This window comes from Apus apus, chromosome 23 (assembly GCF_020740795.1).
Source record: "Apus apus isolate bApuApu2 chromosome 23, bApuApu2.pri.cur, whole genome shotgun sequence".
In the NCBI taxonomy this organism is placed as follows: domain Eukaryota; kingdom Metazoa; phylum Chordata; class Aves; order Apodiformes; family Apodidae; genus Apus; species Apus apus.
In genome coordinates, this window is record NC_067304.1 from 3,693,548 (window position 1) to 3,716,786 (window position 23,239).

General features: G+C 49.3%; 1 protein-coding gene across 5 annotated transcripts in view; it reads right to left on the minus strand.

The window, feature by feature from the left end:
• CCND3 (cyclin D3) overlaps nt 1-23,239 on the minus strand; it is a 44,756-nt gene that overhangs the window by 7,649 nt on the left and 13,868 nt on the right. For 4 of the 5 annotated variants that reach the window (XM_051638823.1, XM_051638824.1, XM_051638821.1 and 1 more), the window contains one exon: nt 4,056-4,271. In XM_051638823.1, coding sequence (XP_051494783.1) covers nt 4,056-4,226 — 171 coding nt within the window. In that variant the 5' untranslated portion in view covers nt 4,227-4,271. Of the gene's footprint in view, nt 1-4,055; nt 4,272-5,955; nt 6,219-23,239 lie in introns of those variants that run through there. The other variant, XM_051638819.1, reaches the window with a different exon arrangement.

Here is a 23,239-nt window from a genome sequence, read left to right on the forward strand (position 1 = left end):
GGACCCAGCCAGCACTTGAGATGCCAGCTGAAGGCGACGGGCGCCAAGGACTGTCACCGGCTCACAGGATTTAGCTCAGGGAAACCTCTTTCCTGCCAAACCACCCGGCTCCTCGCTTCTCTCCTGCTAACCCTGGGGACTTCCCACTCTCAGAGCAGCATGTCAGACTCTCTGAATCACTTTATCTGTGGAAGAAGCAGAACAAAAGGCTGCAAGAGATAGGCGAGCAGGTCTGCGACAGCCACACCACTCAGTGTAGCAAACATCCTTTTCCTGGCATTTTGTTTTGCACCTAATTGAATCAGTCTCAGCCTGGCTAATGAAAGAGAGGAAGACAGTGGAAAATGTTCCTTTGTTTCTCCAGGTTGTGGAGCCCACCCTCCTCGTGGAAGGTCTGCAGGCTGCCAGCACTGCCCACTGAGCATCCCATTGCTGGGAATGCATCAGGTGCCCCTTCTGCAAGATCCCCCAAGGCAGAGCTCCCCATGCCTGGCCAGCATCTAAGGGAGTGGAAATTGCACAGCAGCTGAGCTTCCCCTCTGCAAATTTGCTCCCTTGATCTCTCCTGGCTGCATCCCACAAAAAAGAAAGAAAAAAATAAAAAGAAAATGCAGGAAAGCAGGAACCATTTCCCATCGCCTCCCCTGCTCTGACAAGGTGATCTCTTGTTGCAGTGAAACAGCCTCAACCCTGGTTTCTGCCCCTGCACCCTCACACTCAGACCCAAGTGACAAGCAGACTGACTCAATTTACAGCTCTGCAAACTCAGTCTGGCATGTGACAGTCACAGCAGCTTCTCTCCTTTTCAGACAGTAACAGTCACTCAGCAGCACCCACATGCCTGCTGTGCCTACAAGGGGTCTGTGTCAACCTCCCTGGTGAAGGAGCAGGGAGCAGAGCCCAGCTCCTCACTGCAGCAGCCCCATCAGCAGGAGAAAAGGAAGTTGTGCTCAGGTTTGTCACTGCAGTTGATAAGGTAGCACTTTACATGGTCACAGGCTCCAGGAGACACCAGTGAGGTGGAGCAGGCTGTGCTCACGAGCTGACTCAAAAGGAAGGTGGAAAGAGCTGCTGGTGGTGCTGCTGGCCACCCACCCTACCCAGCAGCTGAGACACAGCTACAGAAATGAGCAGCCATGAAAGTCCGTTTGCAAATAGGAAATCTGGGGCAAACGTTTGTTTCCATCCCCTGACCAGAGCTCAGGTCTGGATGTCAAGGGTAAAGGTGCCAACTTCAGATGCAGAAACGGTCACATCTCTCCAGCCCACCCAAGAAGCAGAAGGTAAAACAAGTAAAACACAAGCACATCTTCTGGAAAGCCAATGTTCTACCACCTGTGAACATCTCCACTCAGCTCTTACCTCTCCTATTTTCACTCCTCATGTCCTGCTATCACTGCTAGTCCCTTCATTATCTACCTAGTGGCTTGATCCTGCTTATGGTCTTTGCTAGGAGACACCTTACAGTTTGCAAAACTGACCCTAGATCAAAGACTCCAGAGACAAGACAATGTACTAGGAGCAAACCAGGAAGAAGAGGGAGACGTACAAGCAGCTGAACACCCTCCTGCACAGACCAGAAAAGCCTTTATTAAAGAAAAAGAGAAAGGTAGGTTAGATAACGCCCTTGACGGAAATCCAACTTCCTCCAAATGGACAAGTCCCTCCTTGCATCATTTCCTTCTCCCTAGAATAACTTCATCAAGATTTTGTTTCAAATGTGGCCTTTCTAAACCACTGAGCTGGTGCCAAGCATCCCAACAAGAGAAGGAAGCAAACCTACTGGGAAAGTGAGCCAGCTTCCTCCAAAAGGCTGGGGAGGACACACTGGAAGCTGAAATGGCATTGATCCATGAGAAGAGGCCAGGATGCACCATTGTCCAAACCTTGATGAAGAAGCTCCCCTTCCCCTCCCCACCCTCTTCCACTGCAAGATTGTGAAAGAGAAGTAACATTGCCACGATTAGCACAGAGGATGAAAGCAGCAGCTCACCCTGGTTTTGTAATCAAGCTATTAACTCTTGTCAGGTCCCAAAGCAAAGACAAATCCTTCACGTATCTTCAGATGTTTATCTCCACTCCCTCTTCACAGCAGAGAGCAATGGGAGACTGGAACAGGATCTGCTCCAAAGAAGGTCTCCTGAAACAAGTTTTGTTGCAGGCAGGGCAAGATGACCATCAGGTCATGGGTACAGAGCATCTCCTGGCCAGACATCTGTAGGTGCCTCAGCAACTCAGGCTGGTTTGTGATGCCTTCTGCTCAGCCCCATTACCAGGAACAAACCTCTGCACTGCTAAGTGCTTATGGACATCCCCTTGGGAAATGGAAAAGGGATCCTATTTGCCAGAAAAAGCTATCTTTGGCTATCTCAAGAAGGGACTTTTGACCCACAAAATAAAGCCACTCTTGTCCACCTCAACTGCATCTTGATGGCAGAGCACAACAATGAGAGATCCATGCCAACCATCCAGCTGTGCCTCCTGTTGCACTGAGAGCAACCCAGGATCCTGGTGGGAAAACAGTAGGGGATCCATGGGAGATATGCACAAGATGCCCACCAAGACCAGTTCCTTGTAGCCCAAAGTCCAGGCTGCAGAAATCACTAGAACTTGTTGTGATGATCTCCCCTAGTCTGCAGTGATGAGGGCAGGACTTCTTGTAAAGTCTGGATCAGAGAGGGTGACAGAGGTGAAGCAGGGCAGTAAGTTCACCTTCCTGCAACCCATATTCCTGTTGGACAGAGCTCCTCCATCACTCTGAAGGGACAGTCCTGGGAAGATATCCGCACAGAATCCATCACTGGATGAGAAGGTGTGAAGCTTTACTGACGAGGCAGGGGGAAAGCCTTTGCACACAGAGATTCTGTGGCAGCCCCTGCAGCAGGATGACCAACAAGCACTGGTGTTTCCTCTGTGTGTTCCCATCCCTCACCACTACTCACAGCAACGATCCACCTACTTTTTTCCATGAGTGCTACTTAAGGCAACAACCACCCACAAAGGACTACAGGGAGAGGGGTATGGAGGTGAGGGGATTTTCCCCAGCCCTCACTGGCACTTGGAAAAACCATCTTCATACAAGAGTTCCCCAGTTACCAGAACTGCCTTTTGATTCACACCTGAAAGTTTTGTGGGTTCACTCCCCACCCTTGGGGACAAATCACACTCAGATCATCTCACCCACCCCCCAGCCCCCAAAAAATAGGTATTTAATAAGCTGATGACTAACCCTGAGAAATTCTCATAGGCAAACTGTCTCCAGGGATGTTTATTACTCGAAGCAAGGTGGCTGTTTCCCCCTGAGGGCTCTGATCTACCACCACAGAAGGTCCCCAAGACAAGGGGTTCTCCAATTTCCACCCCCATTGGCAAAGCTGAACTCAAGAGGTTGGGATCTTTGAGCTTTTATTAGATGTTAAAACCTTTTGCCTTTCAAAGCTTACACAGCTTCTGCCTGGGTGTAGGATGGGAAAGGCAAAGCAGCCCTGCTTTAACTCAAGGCAGGACTTGAGCAGCAGGAAGGTCCCACTCCTTTCCATCACCTCAACAGCACAACTGGATCCCAGGTTCAGAAAAGCTCCCAACCATCTTGCTGCTCCACTTAAAGCTTCATTTTTTCCTGCTGGTGTGGAAATACATCTCCCATATCATGTCCCTTTGCAGCATGTCCCAGCAGCAGCCTCTGCCTGTGCCCCAGTGCTGACAGGAGCCTTTGTTCTCCAGAGCTGTCACTGGCGAGTGAAGCAGCACCTGGGAGCAGGCTCAGGGTGGCAGCTCCACGCTGCCCATCAGCACTTAAGGCACTTTCTCTACAACCTGGAAGTGCCAAAGCAACTTCCCACAGCAGGGAGAGAGTGTCTGCCCAGGGTGGAAAAGTCTCCACCAACAGAGGTCACACCCACGAGGGCAAAGAGGTTGGGGAACACAGAGGAAGGTGAAGAAATGGGAGCAAGAGGAGGAGGCACAGAGGCAGGTAGGCTGCCAAGCAGCAGGATGCAGGAGATAAGAAAGCTGGGGAGGAGGTGGAGGGCTCTTTGAGATAGAGGGGTGGTTACCAGGAGCTGCTGAGGCGTGATGGAGTTGTCTGTGTAAATGCAGAGCTTCTCCACAGTCAGGGGCATGGTTTCTCGCAGCTTGGAAGCCAGGAGCATGCAGACTGCTCCCAGAAGCTGCAGGTGACTTTTCCTCATGGTGACTGAGGACAGGTAGCGATCCACGTAATTCATGGCCAGGGGGAAGACCTCTTCCTCACACTTCTGCTCCTCGCACACCTGACAAAAGCCAGTGACAAAAATAAAACATAAAAGGAAGTTTTTCATCAGCACAGGACTCCCCAGACCCTGCCTGCACCACAGCTTCAAAGCTTCTGGTCATGCTGCTGTTTTAGCTTGGTGCTAAAGAGTAAATGAGCTGCAGGTGTCAAGCCCATGATTTTGGTGGGATTACAGCAGCAACAAGTCCGACCAATGCCTGAAGACTTCATCTTCCTGTGGAAAGTTGCAGGACTTAAAGAGTGCACAAATAAGTCAAGCTGCTTTATTTATCCCCTGTTTTAATGCCCCCCGTTGGGGATGCCTCCAGGCAGCTGTCCAGCAAAGCTGCCATTTTCTGCTCTGTGGACTGGGGACCTCTGGAGCAATTCCAGCATCTCTCCAGCTGCAGACCTAATAGGGCAGGATCCACAGCCACTTCTGGTGATTCCACCGTAAGTGTCCCAGAGACACAATGGCACAGCCCAAATCAATGGCTGAGTCCAAAAGTCCTCCTCCCTCAGCCACACTCATACCACAGCCACCAACAGAAACCAGGAGCTCTGCATTTCAGCCCTCTGCCCTTATCTCCCAACCAGTATCAAAACACTGGTCATATTTAACTTCCTTTTCTCAACGCAACCATAAAAAAAAAATAAAAATATTGAGGTTTCTCCTCACACAGCAGCAAATGTCACCATCCTCCTTCCAGCAGCAACTGCCTCGCCTGTCACAGCCCTGGGGACACCAACACACACGGGCATGGCAACTGCCAAGTGTCATCTGCTTCTTGACTGCCTCTAGGGCTGCAGAGGAGCAGGCTCCACAGCAGCATTTATCTAACCACCCTTCTCAGAATGGGAATTGCAGAAACAGAACAATAATAGCTGGGGAAAAAAAACCCAACAAACCATCCAACAACACCCAAACCCTTTAAAAAGCAAGATGTCCATGATTTCTTTTGACAGAACCAGGGGTGGAGAGCAGGGAGGCTCCATCCCAACGTCATTTGTCCTTTGCAGAATCGGCTCTTCCTTTTTTTCCTCTATTGAGGCTGTTCACTCTGACCATCTCCTGAAGAGGCCCATGAGATTTCCCCCGCTGAACTGCATCCCGCAGAGAGCTGCATTCATTTTTAATTTAGGGAAGTAAATGCTAGCGATACGATTTCCCCGCTTTAACCAGGCGTTCTCAGCCCCCATTCAGGAAACGCGGAGCCTGCCGGCTGCACAGCGGGGCTCCCTGCTCTCAGGTTTTGGGGAGCAGGGAGCAAAGAGGGGGGCTGATTGCAGCGTGGCAGCACACCAGCAGGGTGGGGGAAGCACAGGCTGAGGGTTCGGGGGGCGGTCTGCTCCTCCTGCATGGAGCAATCACCTCTTCTAGCACCCCCAACGCTCAAGAGACGCCGCAGAGCTGCCCACCCCACCGCCTCCATGTGCAGCCCCCTCCTCCCCACACGCACAACTCCCCCAACACCGGAGACCTGACCTCCGGCGCAAACCCAGACCCAGAATTTCAGGGCTTTCCTGTCCCTTCGGTTGTGCCTTGCACCCCTGCACGAGGAGACGCCCGCGAAGACGGGCCGGGAGCTTCTGCTGTGCCGCGCTTCCCCCCGCCGCCCGCTCCCTCCCGCCGGAGCAGGAGCGCGCACGCCTGCAAGGAGCGTGTGCGGGCAGGGAGAAGCGGCAAGGCGGGGGTCCCGTACCTCCAGCATCCAGAAAGCCAGCATCTTCCGCATGTAGGGCTTGATCTCCCGCTGCACGCACTGGAAGTAGGAAACGCGGGGGCTGTAGCGTTCCTCCTGGCTCAGCAAGTTCTGCAAAACCCGCCGGTCGCCCAGCAAGTGAGGGTCGTGCCCGGCGCGGGGGACACGGGGAACGGCTTCCACGCACAGCAGCTCCATGGGGGCAGGCAGGGCAGGGGCAGGCAGGGAAGCAGGGCAGGGTGAGCGACCTCCCCGCCGGCTCCGCTGCCGCCGCCGCGGGACGCCGGGAACTGGCCGCGCTCCCAGGGGGCGGGGCCGCCGCCCTGGCGCGCCAAGAGGGCGGGGCCAAAGGGCCCCTCCCGCCAATCCGCGGGGGAGACGAAGCCGGTGGCCACGCCCCCGGGGGCGGGGCGAGAGGCGCGCCGGCGGGAGGGCAGCACGTGGGGCGGCTGCGGGGCTGCTGCCATGTTGGGGCGGGGGGGAAGCGGGGCCGGCCGGCCCGGCCGCTCGCTGCGGCCCCCCCCCCCCCCCGGGAGGAACCCGTCCCCTCTTTGCAGCCGAGCTCTGTGCAGGCCGGCCAGGCTGCACGGCAACAGCCCCGGGGGTCGCAGGGAAGGTTTCTGTTACACCAGCCTTTACACATTTCTAAAAGTAATTCTGTATCTTGGCTTTGTGCAGCCTGGTCCCGGTGGGAGGTGTCCCTGCTCATGGACCTTTAAAGGTCTCCTTCCAACCTTAACTATTCTGTAATCTCTTGCTTTTTTTTGTCTGTGTCACCAAAGTCTTTCAAGACTATAATCAGCTGTGGACATATTTGGAGCCAGTCCGTACTGAGCCTGCTGTCTCCCCAAAAGTCACCCTCATGTTACTCCTGGTGGGAGATAGCAACCTCGGTGTCTGCTGAGATAAGGGTTGGTCAGGCTTGGCTGGTTTTTCAGAATGATTACCAATGGTTTGGAAATACCTCTGCAAATTGTACACTGAATGGCTGCTTGCTCTAGGAATTTTAAAGTCTTTGGAAGAAGTTCGCACTGTCACTTCCACAGCATAGGATTGTACCAGAGCCTCCTGCTAATTGACCCAGCAGTAATTACTTTCTGGTATGGGAAGTTGAAGACAACAGGCTGCAGTTCTGACCGTGTTACTCTCTGATGTTTGTTCCTGGCTGCAAAGGCTGCCATGTCCTGACTCTGCTAGTGCTGATGGAGTCAGAAAACAGTAAGAAATGAACACCACGTTCTCTGATTGGAAGGGGGAATGGGTTGCCTTCCAGCTTGCAAATCAAAAGCTCCCAAGTTGAGAGAGGTAGCTCAGGAGGTCCATTTTAAAGGCAACTTCCTAATACGAGTCGTGAAGGCAACATGGGCAGCTGGAATGACCTGGTTGTAAAAGGCTCTTCTGCAGCAGGACAGTGCTGCAATGTGGCATTGCCAGCAGGAGTCACAACCAAATGAGTATCATCACCAATGTGAGAAGTGGGAAATACATTCCAGACCAGCAGCAGCTCTTGCTCTGCTAGATGACATAATTCTCTGCCAACTGGGATTTCCCTGCTCTCTGAAATGAAGCACCTCAGCAGTACATGCTCCTCCAGCACTGGTGCACAGGGCAGCAGTGCTGGGCTGAGAGCACCATGCAGGGAATGGCACGGAGATAAGGCCAAATTCAGCACACAGCAATAATCCCTCTCTGCAATCCTGGGAATAAAGCTACTCCTGTTCAAAAGGGAATGGAATTTGTAGGAATGGAAGACTTTTGGGATGCAGGGTCATACAAAAGGAAACTCAGCTGCAACACCTCTGGGTGGTTCTGCTGGAGCTTTGCTCAGTGCATATACTTGGAAGTATTTTGAGGCTAAGGAACAAAGAAGGACTGATTTGCCACAATAGCTACTCCCCCCATAAGTCACTTGTACATGTGCCATTTTGACACATTTAGTACTATTTTTTAATTTGTTTTTGTATTTTCAGTCACTTAAAAAGAGTCTTTTAATGAAGAACAAACATACAAAATTAGTAAGCCTAAGTAAAACAAAACTTAAGTCTTTGTTCTCCCTTGCTCAGGATATTTTTGTGTGTGTTGAAAATGAAAAACATCTTTTTTTTTTTTATCAGAGGTTTAGAGGTTCAAAACACCCCTCATGACAGTGAACACAAAGGTCACCTACATAACACACATTTCACACACTGAAATCCCATCTACACTCTTACAGCTGGCTTTCATTTTCTGCAAGTTCCATGAGACATTGCACATTTTTAATGATGCCATCAGCATGAATTTGTTGTGCTGAATGCCCCAAAAGCACCACACAGCATGGTGGGTGCAGACCTGGAGTAGAAAAAGGGGGAGAAAATTAGACCAATCCCACCCCTGCCTTCAAGTGAAAAAGAGGAATTGCTGTAAGGTGAGATGAAATTCCCCAATCCCTTTCCCAACTCACTTTCTTTCACCTTACAAATAAATCTTCCAGTGGTGTGGGCAAGAAATATTTGAAGAATCTATGAGAGAGATTTCTGTGGACCAGTCAGCTGGTTTTAATCCGGGATGACCCCCCCCCCCCCCCCTTCCCTGCTCCACTCCCCCACTCTTTCATTGTAAGCAGCATCCCCCATTTGTGCAGGGGAAGAGAAGGGCCTCATGTCCCACATTTTTAGTAAAAATAGACAGCAGCTATTTTCTTTAGTCAGGCAAAGGGAAACCACAGCACTGGGTTCTTGGGCCTTCTGGTTTCTGGGCTGTGCCGTTTGAAATTGAAAGTTTCAGGCCTTTTCCCAAACTTCATGGTCTTTCTCCTCTGTTTCCCAGTGTCTGCAGGGTGGTTCTGACACTGCAGCTGAGCTCAGTGGCAACCCTGGGCCGTGGAGGGGGGAAATGAAGCCTGTTGCATAAGAAAGTGTTCCCTCCAGATGATGACTTGGCAAAACCGATGGCTCTGCAAGCCACATTATCAGGCTAGAAAGGCAAATTACAGACTGCAGGCATCCTGAAAAGCCTATTCTGTGGGTGTGTGGAGGGAAAAGGGAAAATTCCAGGAAAACCAAATTTTGGTGACTGCTGTCCAGAGATAGTCAGCTTCCTGGCTTTGGCAGGGGACTGCACAGCAGGATTAAAAAGGCAATTCCCTCAGAGTCAAAATTCAAGAACCTGATGGCCTCCAGACTTCCAGGATCTCGAACCAGCCGTGTTATTCTTTGCTGAATCATAAAGGGGGCTCATTTTTTTGGTATGTTGATGATGAGTTAAAAAGCAGCTGAGCTTTTAAAGGTGCCATGGCAGAGGCAGGGCTGGTTCTGATGGGCAGCTGGTGTCACACATGGGGTCAGTCCAGGCCAATGCCTTTTGTTGGGATGGGTATTCAACAGGGGCACGTCCGTAAGTTCTTTGCTGTGGAAGGTTTTTGCCTATGGCACTTTGCATCAGCAGTGGGCCTGGCCCCAAAGACTGTCACACATCATCAGGACCTTTTTTATACTGGTTTCTGTGTCTTCTACTTTATAGCCACCTTCTGTCCCATTTTGGCCTACCAAAAGCTAAGCCATCTCCTTTCCTTGGTTATACTTTGACTACAGTGTCATCAGTGACATCAAAATGAAACTGCTTAACGTGCACCAAGGACTTGAAAACCAAATCTGATGACCAAACACCTAGATCATTTGCAGTAGGAAATCCCCCAAAAGTAAATGAAAACCAGGTACCATTTTGTGCATGTGAGAAAGAGTGAAGGCAGTGTTTCACACTTTGGTTTGAGGATTTCAAAGCCCTTCAAACATACTAATCTGTTATATTTCACATTCAGTTTTCCCAAAGCAGAGATACTGCAATACCTGAAAGGGACCTATAAGAAGGCTGGGGAAGAGCTGTTCACAGGGCATGTAACAGTGGGAAAAGGGGTGATGGTTTTAAGCTAGAAGAGGGTAGACTGAGGTTGGACCTTAGGAAGAAGTTCTTTACTATGAGGGTGGTGGATCACTGGGACGGGTTGCCTAGAGAGGTGGTGGAGGCCCCATCTCTGGAGACATTCAAGGTCAGGCTTGATGGGGCTCTGAGCAATCTGGTCTAGTTGGAGATGTCCTTGCTTATTGTAGGGGGGTTGGACTAGATGAGCTTTAGAGGTCCCTTCCAACCCAAGACATTCTAACTATTCCCAGCAGGAAAGAACAAGGGCTCTGGCACATCAGGGTTAGCAAGGCACACCGAGCCAATTTGGAGTCACAGCCTGTGCTTGCCAGAAGTCCCTGCTGCTGGAGATGGCCCAGTTAATGCTCCATCATTTGCACTTAAACTGCTGCTAAAGATGGAGCAGCACCAGCAGGTCAGGCCTTGAGGATTCCTGGCCTCCAAGGCTGCTGTCTCCCTCCCCAGCTGGCTCTCTCTCCTTTCTCATATCTAATTCACTCTTAACTTAGAAAAAAAGACTTTCACTGAATTGAAGTTTGGTTGAGCACAAGTTGAACATTTGACCCAGGGGACGTGTTTCCTAATATTTTTCCCATTACTGGCAACCACTGCATTCCCTTTCCTCTAACTTGGTCAGACTTTTGAGTACAACTAATTAGTTCAGAGTGATATCATCTGAACACTGAATCCCAGCAGAGCTCAGATATATCCAAGTAATGATGTACAGGAGAGTTCTGAAGAAGAAAGCCTGCTGCTTCAAAGGTCAAAATATTGCTTTTTAATTGACTTAAATCCCCTTATTGGAGCAGCTTTTGGTACAGTTAGAGCCAAGTGTCTATTTAAACAAAAATAAAAGTGTGACTGTTGATACTGTTTGGGTTTAAGCTCTATCCATCACTTCTGTATCTGAACGTGCCTGTTCCTGGGCTATATATCAATTTAACAATGAGTTCCTTAATCAAGATTATTAAAGGAATGAAACAGTTGGATGGAGGGAAGCCCTTTGCTCAGGTGGCTTCCAGAACAGAACAAAGAAGTGATTGGAAAGAGGTATGAATGGATGAAAAAAGACACATTTGTAAACAAGCACTTACCAAGCCATTCACTACATCTTTTGGCAAATCATTGAGGAGAAAACTTCCAGAAGTAGCTCTGGCTTTGGAGTGTCTCCAGTTCAGAGCAGCTGGGCCAGATTTGACTCCAGGGGAGCCAGCTCAGTTTGTCTCAGCTCACCATTTAAGCCAGCAGAGATGGAAATGCAGTTTCACCTGACTTTTTATGAAAAGCATTACAAGCAGCTTGTCTACATCTGTCATTTTAGCAGCTATTTTCTGCCTTATTTCCCTTTTCCTAAGGAAATCTAAAATTAAGTCACATTTTCATTAAGCTAAACTCACACCATAGTGAACCATCCCCACCTGAATGTTCAGTTTTGCTCCCAAATCAGGCATTTTAGAAACCAGCCAAATTCAGCTGGTTTCAGGTAGAAAGACCAACCATAGAAAAAAGTTAAAATGCAAAGCTGAAACCAATCAATTTCAGAAAGCAAAATGGGCTTGGAAAGCCCCCTGTTGTGATATATTTAGTTCATTTCAGGGGATTATCTGTGTTCACCAATTATGCAAATTGCTAAAAAATACTGCCCTGAAATTTTACATATAAAATATCTCTTCTTTTTACAACACCCTTCCCTTCTCCATCCTTCTTGTCTTTTCCTGCCCTGCCCTGATCTTGTTGCCTGTGTTCTGTGCACCCTCCTCAGTAGATTAGATGCGTTTAGGTTTTTCTAAGAATTTTTGGTTCATGATGTTTCTCATTTGATGTGGCAAGCCTGGTGCCCGTGTGCCAATGCAAACTGCCAGCCAGTGAGTCCAAGCCAGCCTCAGGCTGCTCAGCAGTGCTGGCAGAAAGGGAATTTGCCATGATTGTACTAGAGAAAGGATGAGTCCTGCCTGGTGAAGTGATGAGGAGGGGGGACTGGCCCAGCTGGAAGAAGAGCAGGGAGATGGGAAAAGCCTTGGGCTTGGTGCTCCTGCTGCAAGAAGTTGGGTCTGCTATAGGGTGAGGCTGTTTGCAGCACCTCAAGCCTCTATGCCCGGTGTTCACTGCATGGAAGCACCCAGCCAGATTTTCCAGGGCCCCCAAAGCAGGCAGCAGAAGCCTGGCAGTGGGGCTGGAGCCAGTGAGCATTGCTGAGAAGATGGGCTGTGATAAGACTGGCTGGATTTTAAACGTGGCTTGGCCAGGTGGTAAATGGGGATGGAGACTGGGAAGTTCTCTGCCCAAGTCTAGACTAGGTTTGTTCCCTTTACAGGGGCAGTGGGGATCATGTCAGGAGAAGATGGAGGGTGGGCTTGGAAGGGTTGCACTACCCCACTGCCTGCACTGCAGTGGAAATGCTGGGGGACAGCTCTGGGGTGCCAGAAAGGGGCAGGCAGGGATCTCGTCAGATCAGTCAAGTCAGCACTAGATTTGGTTCCTCAGAGAGAAGGAGGACTAAGTTGTGTGCATGCAAGTGTTTTGGGGGGTAGAAAGAAAAGGATTGATACCCCACTGACTTCCCTCACTTGTGGTGCACCTGGCTGGCTGTGACCTTGCAGCACAGGCTGAGTACACACTGCAGGGGCTTTGAACCAGAGGCAGATCTTGCCTTTACTGTGAGGTTGCTGGCTGCACCTTGTTCACCCTCAGTGTAACTGAAAGGAAACATCTTGTGCCAGCCCCACATCAGCCAGAATATGCCCACGCAGCCAGTTGGCACTGAGCTGAGCTGCTCTGGTGTCCAGCACAGCAGCTGTGTCTCTGCATAGCAGACCCCCTGCTCTGAGACCCCAGGGACCACCTCAAAGCTCACCCTCTTTGCTCCTTTACCACATTAACTGTGTCCTCCCCCACCTAGGCAGTGAAGAAACACGCTCAGTCCCTCTAGTTCAAGCTGCAAAGCCAAAGGAGGTAAATTTTAAGGACCTACAAGCCCCAGTGATTAAGTACAGGCAAAGACGAATGTCACACCCGTGTTAATAAATGGAAATAAAATACAACCCACACAGCAGCACAGCCATCATCCTGCAGTTTCCAAGACAAGTCTCCTTCTCTAAGTATTTGACAAACACCTTTCCCTGAAGGCACAAATGTCACTGTATTTCTTGTGACTGTCACAGCCAAGTACCTCTGCATATCCCAACAGATGTAGAGAGATCAAATTCACCAAGACACGAGCAGCTGTAATAAAACACAAATGCATTTCTCCCAGCAGTTCTGGTAGTTGGATATTATCTACATATGCTTTTGCATTCATGTCATCAATAATTACTGACATTAGCAACATGCTAATGAGGTAGACTCTGTGAATGCACACACACCACTGGGCAAGCAGTATTCCCACTGTATTTAGGCAGATCTCTGGTGGAGTGATTCCAGCAGTCTCCTGATGTGTTAACCATTTCTTCCAACACCAACCTGCTGCTTTGCCTGTGTGTTCTGAGCCTTACGGCACAGGAGCTGCTGCTCTAACTGTCCACTCTGCCCTCCCTAGCATCACAGCAGTGAAGATGCCTTCTGAGACATCATCATCTGAAATCAGCAGTGGTTTAAGTGGCTTTATCTTATAATGGTAGTGTATCCTAGTCAACTATCCCTACTAGAGACCTGGGCTTCAGCCATCCCAACTAGACCTGCTGCTAAAAGCCAGTTCACAGCTTAACACTCCTGCCCTGTATATGTGAGAGGAAATACTGTCCTACTGTTCTCCACACTTGACTACAAGAGCCTGAGCAGAAGGGAATCAGCTCTACTGCTGTGCAACCCCAGAGTCAGCCTCCCACCAGGATCCTGTCTGTAGCAATTCAGTATGAACTTCCTTCCCACTGCAAACTGACAAACAAAGAGGTTCCTGCAATCAGGCATGAGTGCTTCTGAGTTTATTTTTGTAGCTCTTCAGCATTATTTATAAGGTGAGCTGGCAGACCATGCCCCCAAAACAAGTGTTAACATGTGGGCAGTGAACAGCCTGCTGCAGGTGTTGGGAGCTGAGCCAGACCCTCTTCAGGGGTGGAGGGCCTGAAATCCAGCTGGATATGCTCTACTCCAGGTGACTGCTGACACAGGGATGAATCCATGGTATCTGGTCCACAATGAAGAACCTTGTTGCTACCAGTGTTTTGAAACTGTACAACAAAGGAGAAAAACTGAGGGGATAGCAGGGAATAGCTTAACAGACCTGCAAAGAAACACAGGAGCATCCCCCCTTACTGATGAGGAAGCACGGAGCACTGAAATGACTTGCTCATCACTCCCTGGCAGGCAAGTGTCAGGCCTAGACAGGGACCTGCAGCTTCCAAGTCCCACCATGGTGCTTCATCTGCCCCAGCCCCACCACAACTGAAGAGGTCACGTGCCCAACATCAGCACCACGTCCCACTCAGGTGTGCTGGGTGTTGGTGAGGCAGCTCCCTCCCCCAGGCACTGATCCCTCACTTGCACACACATTCTGCTGCTATAAAGGGCTGTAAAGATGCTGAGCAGTCACTCCACCATGAGTGATCTTCCACAGCCCAGCAGAAGAAGGGACCTTGCAACTGTTCTTGGCTCTTTGGTGGGGGAGACTCCCTGCTGCACAGCCACCTTGCCAGTGCCCATGCAGGCTCAGGGCACTGATAAGTGCAGAACTGCTGAACAGCCCCATCATCAGAGCCCCTGATTATCTGCACAGCCTGGGTCAGGCAGTAGCACTGCAGGGCTTGCCAGGCCTACTAGAAACTGTCATTACCATAAAAACATTCCCTCCTTCCCAAGGTATTTGAGCCAAAGCCCATTGGAAACAGCTGAGGTGCTGGCCCAGCAGCTTTAGAAGCAGCTGGAGATGCTGGAACTAGAGATGCTGTTTTGGAACCCTAAGAGTTTATACAGCCAGACAGATGCTGTCACAGGGGCACTGCAGGGAGTCTTGAGAAGTGCCAGGGGATGTGACCTCTCCAGGAAGCCATGGCCCTTGCCTGCTGAAAGCCTAGGAGGGATTCAGGAGTATGTAACAAACACACCAGGAACAAGGGGACAAGGACACACAGGTCACCATGTCCTGACAGGTGCAGCAGTGTTAGCTTTGCTGTTCCCTGACCTGGAATGCCCCTGCCTTTGTTCTGCAGGCAACAGAGATCTCCAGAGTCTCTCCTTTGGCTTTTCCTCCTGTGCTTTGGACCAGCTCATTCTCCTGGCCAAGGTGAACTTGCTAATGTGACTTGAAGGAGAGGAAAAGGAGATACATCTCTACCACCCAGCACAGCAGGGCAAGCAGGGGAGAACTGAGTGGGTGGAGAGCTGCAAACAGCAAGTGGAGGAAGCATGCAGAGAACTGGGCAAAGTGGGGAAGATGAACCACATTGCTCTGCTCATCCTGTGACAAATGTGAGGCTCAGCTGGCAAGGTGACAAGAGGAGATGGCTGGTCAGATCCAGCCAAGGAACTTTAATTTCCCAGGCTGAACTCTGAGCAGTGCACATGATGGAAAGTAGAGAGACTTGTTTCTCCTCCCACCTGAGCTCCAGGGGCTTCCTGCATTCAGAAAAGGCAAATATCAAACTGGCACAGGATTTTGACTTCTCAGCCCGGGCAGAGACAGAAACTGGGAAGATGCATGCATGCTTAGGGGGGTAGAAAGAAAAAGAAAACAGAGGACAAGGGAAGAAAATAAAAGCTAGATCAAGGGCTGAATTCTCAAAGGCACTGAGCAGCCAGCAGATCTTTGTGTTCTCAAGGCAGTGGTGGAAGAAGCAGAGTCTGGGTTATTCTCAGCAAAAGCTGAGCTTTTAGAAACTTGCCCCCTCCCCTTCCATGCCCATGATGAAGATTCAAAGACAACATCAGCTTGATTTAAAGGTATAATCCTGTGGTCATAGGTGTAATATACAGGTCTGGGTGTCTGAATAGAGGCCACAAGAGACTCCCAGCCTCCTTAAAGCCCCCATCTGGGAACACATGCCAGGCCCTGTGTGCTCTGAAGTAACTTGGCCATCATCTGTTGGAGGACTTGGTTTCAGCTGTGGGCTGCACTGTATGAGCCCCACTGTCTTGCCCTGTTCAGCAGCTGACAGACCCTGTAGTGCAAAACATGAGTGCAAAGACACAGGGAGTGGCTGAGCCAGCCTTTCAGTAATGGTCTGAAAACTGAGGAGAGTCAAACACACAGAGCAGCAGCTCATTCCTGGAAACAGTGACTGATGACTTCAGCTCCTGTCTTGACCTCATCGAGGCTGGGGAGTACAGACAGTGTGCAGCTGCCTCCAAGAGTTACCAAAAGACTCCAGGTCAGCTGGGCTCTTGCCTTTTCCTTGCCAGAAAAAAACCTAACTCTTAGTAGCTACAGAAGAGGAAAGACCAGGAGGCCCTAGAGGAACGTAAACAAGTTGGAGGTGATGGGAGATGACAGACCTCACTGCTACTTAAATCTCTTCTATTGCCCTGTAATTCAAGGGCCTTAGCCAAGGAAGCTGGAGCTACTCTGGGTCCTTGTAGTCCTTGTGATGAAATTGCTACTGAAACAGGACTCTCCTCAGTGCCTGATGATAGCAGGAACAGCCTCTTGGGAGATGCTGGGGTTGCACCCTGAGGCATGAGAGAAGAGAAGGCAAGACTCTCCTCCAGCACCCACTTGGGAAGGTGCTTCCTCTGCACTGGCTGTGCCCAGGCATGCACAGAAGCACCGAGGAGAGCCTGGGAGTCTCCTCCTGCCACCACTGCCCCAGCGAGGCTGGAGGTCTTTCCCATTCAATCCCTTGGCTGGCCTGGAGCTGCTGAAGGGCATCAATGCATCACCTGCTGTTTTGGAGGGAGCCCTTTTCCTCTGGTCACGCTTCGGGGCAGAGGAGCTGTGCACACATTTGCAGTTATTACTTGGCTGCCTGGTTCAAGATGCAGCTGTTTGGTCACTTGGGGGAATCAGCCAGTCCCCTCCCATGCATGCAGGGTTGGCAGGAGCTCCCTCCCACCCAGGCAAGGAGCAGGAGTATGACTGCATAAAGCACAGCTAAAGACGGAAGGGCTTAATTTTTGAACAAAAGCTGTGACCAGCTTCAGTGGAGCCAGGAGCAGATTCTACTTGGGAAAAAACAACAAAACCCAACCAAAAACAAAACAACTAACCTTTTCTGCTAGCAACCATAGTGAAAGGAATGAGATCTGGGTCTTCTGAGCAAACTGCTGGGCCTGGGAGTGCTTGAAAGGTTTCCTAGAGACAACTGTGCAGTGCATGGAAATGTTTTCCATTTGCAAGAGCACTCCTACCTCGTTCTTCTCAGTGCTCCAACCTAAGCATGACCTTTGGGGGTTTGACAGCTAACAACCAGTCCTGGCTCCTGCCACTTCCTTTGGAGCCTACAATGCCAACTTCTTGTGATTCCTAAAGAAGATTACAAGCCAGAAAGAGCTTGGATAGCCTCTGGATATCAAGACTTATCTTGTATTCTAAAATGCATGAGAGGAGATGCTAAACCACAAGCTTCAGAGTCAACACCAGTAACGGTTCTTGCAAATTATCCCTAGTCTGCTTGTGGGGGGCTCTTCTGCCTTCCTGAGTCAGCTAATACTGGCCTCTAGCATAGAAAAGGGACTGTTAAATGAACCTTAGGTTTCATCAGCACTGCAATTTCTATTATCTTAACAAGCTTCCCAGAGAGAATGAGGAGCATTATCCCCTTCACCCAGGTAAGTACAATAAAAAAATCTGTGATAAATGTTCAGTGAAAAGAAAAAGTATATATTGGAAAAAGCCATGAAGTATCAAGGCTTGGGGATTAGTTTCCTAGCTCTCTTCTGCCTTGCTTGGTAGCCTGGGCAGACCACTTAGCTGCTACATGCCTCAGTTTCCCTCCAGTCCAAGGAGATAAAGGAGGAACAGAAGCTTCCATTGAGCTCAGCAGAACTGCTGCCAGATACTCCAGAGCACACGTGTGCAAGTGGAACTCCAGCACATGCATTTAACCTGCACGTACCTGGCACTAAGCCTGCTCCATTCATATTTAGGTGATTAATCATTAATGATGTGCTTTTATTGTGTTATAGGTCTTCAAGATGGGAGAAAAAAAAATCCTAGGTGAAAGGTGCTACAAGGTTATACCTTTAAGTCCACAAACATAAGCAAAGGATTTAATTCTTCCTGAAAATGACATTGTGCAATGGAATGACTGGATCAGACTCTTGGAAAGGGACGTAGTCATTAATTTGGTGTAAATTAATCAGTTTCAGTCAGTATTTAGAGACTTTAGTAGCCCAGCTAGCTTTTATAGTGACAACTCCCAGAATGTACTTGGAAGTGGCCTGCCTGCTTGAAGTGGAACAAGCCCCAGGAGTTGGGAACCAACAGCTTTTATTTGCCTTATGATGGGAACAGAAGCAGCCCCTGCCCTGATGGACACAGGGAGAGACCAAGGAAGTGCCAGCCTCACTAGATAAGGTGGACAAAGGAGCTGCATGAGAAACTGCCTGCACAAGCAGGGCAAGGACAATCTGGCAACTGGTTTCCTGGGTGAAATTGTGGAAGTTGGGGCTGCTGCCAAAGGGGCTGTCCTGCTCTCCCTCTGCCTTGCCTCTTCCCTTCCTTGCACAGAGGTTGGTCTTTGTGCTTCCTGCCCTGACCGAGTGAACTTCTGCCAGATCAGGGACAAGACCTGGCTGGCTGCAGAGCTGCCTTACCAAATGTGCAAGTGCAGGCAGGAAAGCCATGCCGGGGAGAGATTCAGGTTGGCTTTGGCTCAGAATCAGGTGGGCTTCTCCATTTACTCCATCCGGAGAAAAGCTTTACTCTTTTTATCACACAAAGGCCAGTGTGGTGGCAAAACCACTTACGTATAACTGTACTTCATAGAATCACCAAGTGATTTGAAAGGGACCTTAAAGATCATCTCGTTCCAACACTCCTGCCACAGGCAGGGACACCTTCCACCAGACCAGGCTGCTCCAAGCCCATCCAGCCTGGCCTTGAACACTTCCAGGAAGGGGGCAGCCACAACTTTTAACTACTTAACAACTCAATCAAATACTTAAATTAGTATATATTTTACATTAACATGGTTTATTTTAAGTATGATCATATTTATATCTACTGCTCCGACTATACTGGCAAGTAAACCTCCCAGAGCTCAGAAACAATTTACATTGTTGTTGGCTTTTTTTTCCTCCCCTTCTTCAATGTTGCTCTAGTGACCCAGCTCTGATTGCCTTTTTAAATTAACTTTTTCTGTGTTTCTTGTAGTTATTTCCTTTATTATGGCTATCACTGATGCTTCCAGAATGGCTGCCAGGGCTCTGAAGATCTAGAAGGATCTAGAACAATCTGGGGAAAACAGTAATATTTGCAAGGGCCCACAGAGATAACTATCACAGGCTCCACCCCAGCTGGCCCCAAGTCAGCCTGGTACATGGTTCTGAAAGTGCAGCTCCTGGGCTGGTGAGATCTGTCCCTCCACCCATCACAGCGTGGCTGGAAACAGCTTGAGAGAAGAAGCCTCAGCAAAACAAGAAACTTTAGAGGATGTTTTTCTGCAAGGAGGCTGGGAAAGTGATTTTTCTACCTACAGCATGTATGTTGTATACTGCCCAGTTAATCTCCCTTCTTGTTTACCTCAAGGTCATACTGCACTGCCTGTCCTTTGCGGAGTGGGGGAAGCAGGATTTGGCTGTGATATCAAAAAGGGGAATTTTTACTGAGGCTGCTGGACATAAACACACCCTGTGGTCCCCTCTGTCTGTCCAGGCCCCGTGGCTGCAGCCCAGACTTACCACAGCGGGTCTCCCTGCGCTGCTGCGGCACCGACTGGAGCTGGGCAGGAAACATTCTTCCCATCCCACAAAAATCTTCCTGCTCTGCATCAGGATGAACCCAAGACCTTGCAGCAATTTTTGCTTTGTTTTCTAAAGAAACAAGCCACATGTAATCCTGCTGCCTTCTGTCTGTCCTCCCTTTCCCATAAATTCTCGATCCTTTGGCGCATTTCAGCTAAGACCGACTTGATCAGGCAAGGGTACCAATGGTGCCAACATTCCCACAACTCTCATACAAGCAGGCAGCTCACGAGGGAAGAGACCCAAATCCCACTTCCAATAGGAAATAGATTCAGTCCTTCACAGACACCAGATAAGGCCCAGGCAAGCTTCAGTTTTGTTGAAACCAGTTGGGCCTTGTCGTTCTGCTCACAGCAATGATGTCTGGAAAGATCAGGGGCATGACTTGGGACATGGGAGAAGAAAACTCAAGTCCAAGTCTTTCTTGCTCCTAGCCTTGATTCTCAGTCTGTGCCCAAAGGGGTGCAGCAGGGCTGCCTTTTCTCTGATCCTAATATACTTCCAAGCAGGTAAAGACAAATCAGCATTTTCTTCCAAACATTCACTGGGGGCTTCAGCCAGCTGCTGGTACAGTGAGCAGAGGGGTGGGCTGCTCATCTCTGCCCACATTTGGTGGAGCAGGGCTGGGACTTGCACAGAGCCAGGCATTGGTTGGGGGCTGCTCTTTTCCAGCATCCAGCTCATTACACCCTTCACTACACATCACACACCTTGACCCTTTGGCAAAGCCCCTCCTGCTCCCTGGACTGGGGACACAACATCACACACATCCTTCCACCCCAGCTTTTCACTGCACTTTGCAGAGGAAACATTTTTTTCTCTCTTCTTGCAGGTCTTTACCAGATCTTTGCAGATGGTGTCTCAATGCCTCAATTCCTAATCATGCATCCCAGCCTCTGCATTATCTAGGCCCTGGAGGCCACCCTGCAACATGCATCCCTGCCAGAAAGGTCAGAGATAAGCAAAAGGTTCTTTTGTGCTCCTGTGTCCCTGCCTGGCTTTCTTACAATCCAGCTGCCCTCAAAAGGAGAAAGACAACAAACAAGTGCATGGGTACAGAGACTGATAATGCTTCAGGAAGCCTCTGGCATTGCCTTTTCATGCCCAGGCAAGAGGGAGAGGCTGCTTAAAGTATTGGCAGGTTCATATCCCTACACCCAGAGAAGACCAAGAGCAGCAAAGTGGGGGAACGAGCTGACTGCTCTTGCAGAGGTAGCTGTGCCATCACAACTGCAGGCCAGGCAGATGATCCCCTTGCATAGGAAGATGCATAAAAACAAGAGAATCCACTTGTGTCTGGAAGAGGGAGAGGTGCTTTGCACTAGTGCACTGCAACTGCTGCAAACTGCAGGCTGGCAGGAGAGCCTGTAAACAAAAGGAGCATTTAAAGAGAGGAAGATTCATGCAGGTGCTGGGAGCTAACACAGAGCCTCAGATGTGCCTCCACACCCCAAGCTGAAGTTGGTGATGGGTGTCTAGGCTAAGGCACTGAGAAAAATCCATTGTAGAGTCTCAATTCTGAGCTAGGGAGGGTCAGTTGGAGACAGCACCTAGAGGGATGTGTGAACTGGTTGCTGGATGAAAATAACCTGCTTTTAATCAGTGATAAGTTAGAAGGTACTTTGGTGATGGTAGATGGAGAAGATCATACATACTGAATCACATCTCCCTAGCCTTCCTGTTTTGAAGTGTGATTAACTTCGTTTCCATCACAGCTGCTGCAAGTTTTGCTCCCAGCACAGGCCAATGATGACAGCTTTGGAAAATCCCATCCCTGCAGCTTAATGATGAATTAGTTAGTACCTGTGAAGTGCTCCAACAATGTAGAATCCTCAAGCAGGCAGTGCAAATACTGCTGCTGCTTCTTGATGAAGAAAACACATGGGATACATGTTTAGCCTAACTGGAACAAAACAAATGTCCCTGCCAATTGTACTGCCTGACCCCTACACTCTCCAAGAGTGGAGGTGAGGAGCATGAATGTCTCAAAACAGCTCTATCAGTTTGTTTGTCCCTGCAGGGCTAAGGTTCTGCAGGGCCCTCAGCCAACAGGCTCCATGTACCCTGCCTCAGTCTCCCCTACCACAGTACCTTGAGGCTGATGGAAGGAGATACTCAGAACTCAGCATTTTATTTTATTTTTTAGAATTCCTGCATTTTGTGGCTTTTTTTTTTTTTTTTTTAATAATTTCTTGACTGGGCATATAAATACCAGCTGCCCAGGGCTATAGTGTAGAGAGTCAAAGGCGTATGTCTTTGATTTATGAGGCTTCCATTCAGTTCAGTTTGCCTCCCCCTGTAGTTCCCATGGGAAAAAGTTGCTCTTCACTTCCTATCCAAAATTTCTTGCATGGTATGGCTGGGAGCTGTTGGACAGCCACCTCTTTCTGCCTTGCTTCAGTTTTCTCAGGAAAGTGAGCTGGACATGCTGCTTCTCCTTTCTGCTGTGCTCAATTTGTTGAAGAAACAAAAGGTACTGGGGAAATAGGAAATGGAGGCATGAGGGTTTTGCTGAGTAAGGTGGTGACCAGGTTAAAAATCCTGGTTATTCCATCTAATGCACAGGGTAGAGGAGGAAATCAGCATGTGTAAACACTGATAGAAAACATCCTACCTGCACAGAGCACCCACCAGTGTGTACAACTGCTATAGCACAACCTACAGAAACAAATATCCAGACCCCTTCTGCTCCCAGAAGAGAGGCTGGTGCCAAAGGCTGGGATAGGACTCGAGAGAGGCACATGTGACAAGTCTCTGCCCCCAGACATTTTGCTTTAAAGAGGACCCAATACCTGTTGCTTTGGCTCCCTAAACTCCCCCAGTAAACCCATTCTGCCTTGTTGTCTGTACAGTGTTTGAAGAGCCATGCTGCTGGGGCCAGGACAGCAAGTGATTGTCAATAAACTCCAAAATTAATATGTTTATTTCTTTTGGTCTCCACAGGGAAAAGCCTTTTTTTGGTAGAGACTCCTCTGCCAGGGCAACTCCCTTCTCCTACAGCTGTGCTCTTCTCTGTATCAGTGTCCCCTGCTACTGTGTTATGAAGTGATGCCAAGTGTCTGCCTGAATTGTTTTAGGACAGAGATTATGATCTATCTGAAAGAGGGGAGACATTAATCTAAGTGTCAGCTATTACTGTGAGCACATCAACCAGAGGCATGAGGAACACTAACTGCATGCCCTGGAAACTCCTCCTTGGGTTAGCAGATTTACTTAGCTCTGTATACCAATTTAATGCCCATGGAAGCTGTAGATCTTTCATTCTCAGGCATACACTGCTCGAGCTTGATGCTGAACCTATTGAGCTAATGAACTTTACACCAGGAACTGTGCATTTGTACTTCTGACCCTGATAGGGTTCTCCTCCTAGATGGGTTGAGATGTTGTAAGACAAAGAGCAGACTCCTATCTTTTGCTGTTACAACCATCGAAATCCTGGATGATTCTTTTCCTGATGAGAGCAAGAGCATTTTTTTCAGTGATGTCTAGGGATAGGACAAGGGGCAATGGGTACAAATTGGAACATAGGAGGTTCCACCTAAACATCAGAAAA